Genomic DNA, 6,879 nt, shown 5'->3' on the forward strand with positions numbered 1-6,879 from the left:
GCTATATACCATTACCACAGTACATATGACATTACAATTGGTTTAATCTATCTGTCCCTGCACTGAACTGTACCTTTCATTCTTTTATCCTCAACACCCAGTAGTGTCTAGCACATACCTAACACTAGATAAATGCTTACTAAATGAATGAAAATTTAAGATAAATAAAGAAGGTAGCTTACTGTCTTGCGTAATGGCTTGCTGCGAATGGCAAGACCATCCATGTAGTCTTCCAGTTTGAACTTGTAAGTAACCTGTAGCTTCTGAAGCAAACTATCAAAGAAGTCACTACCCTACAAAAAGAAAAAAAGAAATGACTGAATCAATCTATTCTAATCCAACCTATCCACAAAAAACCGGGGCAGATAACCCTTTCACAGTTCTGCTAATGTTCAGACATCCTATGAAAAGGGAGGCATGCACAATATTCAGTGGCCACCAATTCGAGCACAAGACAAATTCACAGTCGAAGCCTCCATGGTTTTAAAGATATGAATATATAAACACACAAACACACTCTCTCTCCACACAAACACAAACACATACATACACATTCTCATTCTCTCTCTTTTAGGCCAGGGCATTCAGAAAGCTTTCAATCTCAAAACTCCAATTGCCAATAATTTACGGTCCCAAGGAAGCAACTGGTGTAGGGCAGGCTCAGAACCCAAGAAAAGGGCAGTTTTTTGTCGATATTCTGTTTTAAAACATAGCATTTCAGGTAGTAAAAATCCATCATAACTACAGAATGCTGAAGCCTTTATCCTGAGGACAAAAAGATGACAGTTTACCTCATCCAAGAGCTCCAAAAGTCTGTTCCGAATCTGTTCTGGGTTCTCAACATTCGGATCCTTGACAAGTTGCCTGAACTTCTCAATCACCTGATAGAAAGCATTCTTCCACAGGATCTGATCCACATTCTGATTATCAGAGAACTCAATATCTAATAGAATACAGCGCTCATATAGCTGCAGCAGTTCAGCTCTGGAATAAAATACATGCAACTTCCAGCTCCAAATACACCACAGAAAAAGCTAGACTCAAGTTTTGAGATTCCCGCAAATTAACCACCTCCCCTGGCAGGAAATAAAAAATGTGGCCAGGTAGAGTAACTCACTCTGGTTTCCATTCTGCAGAGCAGAATGTCATTCTAAAGATAGTTGTGTCTAGGAAAATAGTTTTTCCCCATATGTCTTCACCTAAATTTAACAACTGAAATAAGATCTTCATTGCAAGTTATATGTTGTTCATTTCTTGGCATTCTACAAAGTCTTTTTCCATTTCAAGATTCCATGATCCCTTAAAGATAATTTTTTCTTAAAGAAGAAGTAGGATGCACAATCATTTCTAAGACTAGAAATAGGGCCGGGCGCGGTGGCTCATGCCTGTAATCCCAGCACTTTGGGAGGCCAAGGGAGGCGAATCACAAGGTCAGGAGATCGAGATCATCCTGGCTAACATAGTGAAACCCCGTCTCTCTAAAAATACAAAAAATTAGCAGAGCGTGGTGGCAGGCGCCTGTAGTCCCAGCTACTTGGGAGGCTGAGGCAGGAGACTAGTGTGAACCCAGGAGGCGGAGTTTGTAACGAGCCAAGATAGTGCCACAGCCTGGGTGACAGAGTGAGACTCCATCTCAAAAAAAAAAAAAAGACTAGAAATAAAACTTCTGTTCTGTTTCCAACTGCCCTTCCCTTACAAAGTGAAAAGGAGATAATACCCAGTGGCTCAGCTAAAAAGTTTCTACCTTCCTCAGCCATAGGAATCTATACACCTCCGGCTGATCCCCATTTCCCTCCAGCCAGAACAGACCACATCATACCTGAGTTGCGCCATCTTCTCTAGGCCCTCCGGACTGATGCGGTCCCTGGAGAGCAGGTTGCTGAGCTGCAGTTCCTGGTTATCAGCCACCCGGAGAAGCCTGTGCAGCTCCTGTTGCTGCAGGTTCCTCATGTGCTGCTCTACCTCCTCGGGACTCATGGTGCTGGCAGGTAGAGGGCTACATACATACGGTCCTGACGGAGTCGGGTAGCCTGGGTAGTAAGGCCCTGGGTACACACCATTTGTAGGGCCCACTGGGTACTGTAGAGGGTTATAGCCCGTATAGGGATACTGGGAGGCAGGGCCTGGTGTCCGGGGGTAATAATAGGGGTTGTCAGAGTTTTGAAACTTATAGTAAGATGCTTGAGCCTGGCGTGAGTCACCCCAAGATGTAGGGCTGACTTCATCATCAGTGTCCAAGAAATGTAGCTGGGGCGTCTGAGTCTTTAGAGCAGGTTTCTGATCAGGATTGTTTGGGTCCCACAATCGGCGTGTGGTGCCTCCACGGCCCCAACTCCGAGGTCCCTTACTACCAGATCCAAACAAAAGCCGAGGTCCCAAAGGTGCGGACTCTGGAGAACCTGCTGAATTAACAGATAGGGTGGTATGGGCAGGCAGAATCAGAATGCCACGACCACGACCCCGAAGTTCTTGTTTCGGGTTTTTGGACTCCTGCTTCTCAGAGCCTTTGCCCCCACTGCTCAAGCCTTTGTCAGGCTTTCCTCTATCCATATCATCCCTGGCTGACCTCACCATGGGAGACTCTTTGTTCATGGCTTCTGCATCAAAAGTGACACGAAGAGTGCCTCGATTTTCTTTACCATTGCTTTTCTGCTCACCCTCCCCACGGCCAGACCAGTTTCTTTCCAAATGTTTCTTCCTTTCTGAACTCCTCCTGGGTTCTAATCCATCAGGTTCATCAATTCTGTCCTCATCTAAGGAATCGGTTGAGGACACAGACACTTGCTTCTTCAGTCGTGGCCTCTCCTTGGTCCTATCCTGTCGGCGGCGGCGACATCCATTATCAGTCAGGCCAGCTCCCTCAGCGCTGTTGTTGCTGCCAGCTGAGCTGGTACTGCATGTGCGGTAGCGATTCCTTCGTTTGTCTGAGCGGGAGTAGCGCTTTGCAGAACCTGGCTTCCCCTGGGCCGGGTCATCGTTGGTTTTCCTCATCCCCTCCCCTTTTTCAATCCTCTTTCCTTTTTCTCCCTTTGCAGCCCTTACTCTGTCACCACCTGGACTCTTTTCTATCTCAGCCCTGTCTGGTTTATTCACAACTTCCTCTTTCACAACATTTCCCCTACACTCATCTTCCTCTACTCTCAGTTGTTCTACCTGATTGAGGATTTCTTCCTCCTCCACCCGACTGGCTGATTCTTTGCTAACAGTCTGCAAACGTCGTCCAGGCTGATAGATCTGCAGGTCTGGTTTCTTTGTTCTTTTGATCATTTTTAGACTACGATCCTCTTGTCCAGCAGTCCTGGGAAAGGATTCTTGTCCCCGATTATTTTCTGGGTCTATAGGACCATTCTGCTGTTGGTTGTTCAGTTCCTTGCAGACATCTTTAAAGGGCTGTGTACCATTTTCAACAGCAGAGCAATCTCGGTCATTAACGATTTCATCTTTGAATTCCTCACTCCCAGAGGGTTCCTTGATTTTGGGCTTGTTCCTTAGCCGAGAAAGGCCAGGCTTATAGATTTCCAGATCTGGACGCCTGTTATCTTTGCGCGGCCTGGCCTCCTTTAATTCCTTCATGTTTTCTGTTATGTCAGGGAAAGAGTTTGGGAGGGAAAGGTAGAAGATAAGAATAAAGAAGGAAGATGGGGGAAAGACTGTCATTCTGGTTAAGTAACAAAAAAGTCGAGCAAGAATTACACATCCAAATGTTAATATTGGTAGGCAAAGAAGAACATTTCTGTAGAAGCAGAAATTCTGGGTTTACAACACTTGTTCAACAATTCACAAGGCTAAGGACCTAACTGTGTTGGGGCTACCCACACTTAGGTAAGGGAAACAGGGGAAACCCATCTCCTTATGTTTATCCAAGTCATATTCAGAAATCCAAGACCCCAAACTACCTCATTATTGTCAGAACAAAAGATCTCTATAACCTTTTCAGCACTACACTGTTCTCTATCTATAGAGCCTGTGAATCCACCTCGGCCTTTTCTTCTGCCTCTTTTTCCTGGGTTGCTAAGTTCTTTTAACATAACAGCAGGGGGAAAAAGTAAAAAAGGAGAAAAAGGGGGGGTATTATAACAATTATCAGTCCTGGACATCTCTGGAGAAAAAAAATGCAACTCTAGTCTTTAAACTTGACCAGGATGATTCTCTTCTTCAGGATACCAATTACCAAATAACATACCTGCTGATGAATTAAACAGCAAGCAGTTCCTTTCACATTCTTCAATTTCACCCATCCTCACCAACTCACTAACAGTAGCTCGCAGAGTTACCAAAATACTGCTCAGACTATCATACTAGAATACTGACACTAACTGCTACTATGATGATGGAATTATGATTAGAAAAAAGTTCCATAAGGGAACTTTCCCTGGATGCTGATGGAAAGATTGTGACATACTCTCAAAATGCCAAGAACTGGGAACTCAAGAATTAAGAATAAAACAGGACTTTAGAAACCACTCTCGGCCAGGCGCAGTGGTTCACACCTGTAATCCCAGCACTTTGGGAGGCCGTGCTGGGCGGATCACGAGGTCAGGAGATCGAGACCATCCTGGCTAACACGGTGAAACCCCGTCTCAACAAAAAATACAAAAAATTAGCCGGGCGTGGTGGTGGGCGCCTGTAGTCCCAGCTACTTGGGAAGCTGAGGCAGGAGAATGGCGTGAACCCAGGACGCAGAGCTTGCAGTAAGCCAAGATCGCACCACTGCACTCCAGCCTGGCGGACAGATACTTAAGTATCTGGTTTTTTAAAAAAGTATCTGTTACCATTATCAAAAGTAACCACTAAACATTACAGTGGAAAAGTGACAGAATTCGGGAGAATATTATCAAGTACACAAATGGAATGCTATGTAAAATCCTAGCATAGGCCAGGTGCAGTAGCTCACGCCTATAATCGCAGCACTTTGGGAGGCTGAGGCGGGAACTGCTTGAGGCCAGGAGTTCGAGATCAGCCTGGGCAACATGGCAAAACTCTGTCTCTATAAAATATACAAAAAACAGCCAGGTGTGGTGCTGCAGGTCTGTAATTCCAGCTACTCGGAAGGCTGAGGTGGGAGGATCACTTGAGCACCGGAGGTGGAGGCTAAGGTGAGCTGAGATCCCCCCACTGCACTTCAGCCTGGAAGACAGAGTGAGACTCCGCCTCAAAATAATAATAATAGGCCGGGAGCGGTGACTCAGGCCTGTAATCCCAGCACTTTGGGAGGCCGAGGCGGGTGGATCACGAGGTCAGGAGATCCAGACCATCCTGGCCAACACGGTGAAACTCCGTCACTACAAAAAATACAAAAAATTAGCCGGGCGTGGTGGCACACGCCTGCAGTCCCAGCTACTCGGGAGGCTGAGGCAGGAGAATGGCGTGAACCCGGGAGGCAGAGGTTGCAGTGAGCAGAGATCGCGCCACTGCACTCCAGCCTGGGCAACAGAGCGAGACTCCGTCTCAAACAATAATAATAACAACAATAAAAAAGTTTTTAATCCTAGTATTGCTCTCTAAATATAAATGCAAACAAGCCCAAAACAGGAATCATATGCTCCAGCACGTACATTTACTTTTTGTAGATGTAAGAAAACGGGGAAGAAAAGAGACTGAGGTTTAGGATAATGCTTCACTATTGAAAAAACAGAGTAAGGTTTAGGATAGTGCTTCACTATTTTCAGAAGTTTAAAAGGCAAGTTCATGAAGTATCCACAAAGATAAAGCAGTTTAACCCAAGAATGGCTCACCCTCGGCAGTCTGTAACTTGGTGGGGTGGGGGGGATGGGGAGAGCTATTCCTACTACTTTCTAGAGCAGCGGGAGAAAATAGCCTTAATAATCCAATTCTGTTAATCAACAAAAACCAATTTCACAGACTGGACGCAAACCTAAAGAAGGCACCTATCACAGCTACCATTCTACACAACTCTATTGCCTAACGCAGGAGAAGTGAGACACTTAGAATCTTTCTTACTTTCCTGACGTGCCTGGAGACTTGAAATTAACTTGCAAATTGAGCATTCTCTCTAATAAAAACTGCTCCCACACATGCCAGGGCCAAACCCGAGTAGTCTGAGGTCCCGGATCCCTCCGGTGGCGCAGCTTTCGGAAGCCTGTCTTGGGGGGGAAAAGTTCAGCAAGGAAGTCGCAGGCTGTTAAACCTTTCTCCCCAATTCCTCCTCTCCGACGCTAAAGCGGTGGCCGGGGCAGGCCCGCGGAGGGCGGCCTGGAGAGCGATACGCCGGGGGCCTCCACCAGACCCCACGCCTTTCCTCGTCTCCCGATGCCTGGGAATCCGGGGCGGGTCTGAGAGGGCTGGGGCAAAAGGAACAGTCACCTTCGCGGTGAGAAAGAGGGTGGAGGCAGGAATTCGGGCCAGGCGCTCCCGGAGCGGGCCAGGACTGGCCGAGCCCGACCCCGCACTAACCCGCGGGAGAGGCAGGGCAGCGAGGGTCCGCCGCGGCCCCAGCGCCTACTGCTGGGGGAAGGGGCGGGGGCTCCGGAGCCGAGGGCCGAGCGGGGAGGAGGCAGAGGAGGAGGAGAGGGAGGCGGGGCGGGCAGGCCCGGCCCAGGAGCTGGGCGGTGCGACTCACCTCTGCTCCCGGCCTGCGGGGCCAGAGTAGCCAGGATCCCGCGGAGCTCCGACGCGGAGATCCGCACACGCTCCAGCCCTTCCGCCATCTTCGCGGCTACTGCTACAGCCGTAGCTACTCCGCCACCGCCGCGCGCAGCCAGGAAACCACCACAGACGGGCGGCGCGCGCGCTCGCCCACCTCCCGGCCTTTCCCCGCCCCCTGCCGCCCTCCCTTTCCGAACGACGGTGGCCGCGCTGGGAGGAAAAGCGCCCGACGCCAGTTCCAGAGGGGCGGGACCGGAGCGCGAGCCTGGGCGG

General features: G+C 48.5%; 1 protein-coding gene across 2 annotated transcripts in view; it reads right to left on the minus strand.

Moving 5' to 3' along the window:
• Window positions 1-6,776, minus strand: part of SMG6 (SMG6 nonsense mediated mRNA decay factor) — a 248,327-nt gene extending 241,551 nt beyond the window's left edge. The window contains exons 1-4 of one of the 2 annotated variants that reach the window (XM_054535167.2): window positions 6,325-6,478; window positions 1,820-3,578; window positions 792-984; window positions 183-293 (exon numbers count right to left, since the gene is read on the minus strand). In XM_054535167.2, coding sequence (XP_054391142.1) covers window positions 183-293; window positions 792-984; window positions 1,820-3,573 — 2,058 coding nt within the window. In that variant the 5' untranslated portion in view covers window positions 3,574-3,578; window positions 6,325-6,478. 2 annotated transcript variants of the gene reach the window in all.
• Between the last annotated feature and the right edge of the window lie 103 nt (window positions 6,777-6,879).

The sequence above is a fragment of the Pongo abelii genome, chromosome 19, assembly GCF_028885655.2.
Source record: "Pongo abelii isolate AG06213 chromosome 19, NHGRI_mPonAbe1-v2.0_pri, whole genome shotgun sequence".
Lineage (NCBI taxonomy): Eukaryota > Metazoa > Chordata > Mammalia > Primates > Hominidae > Pongo > Pongo abelii.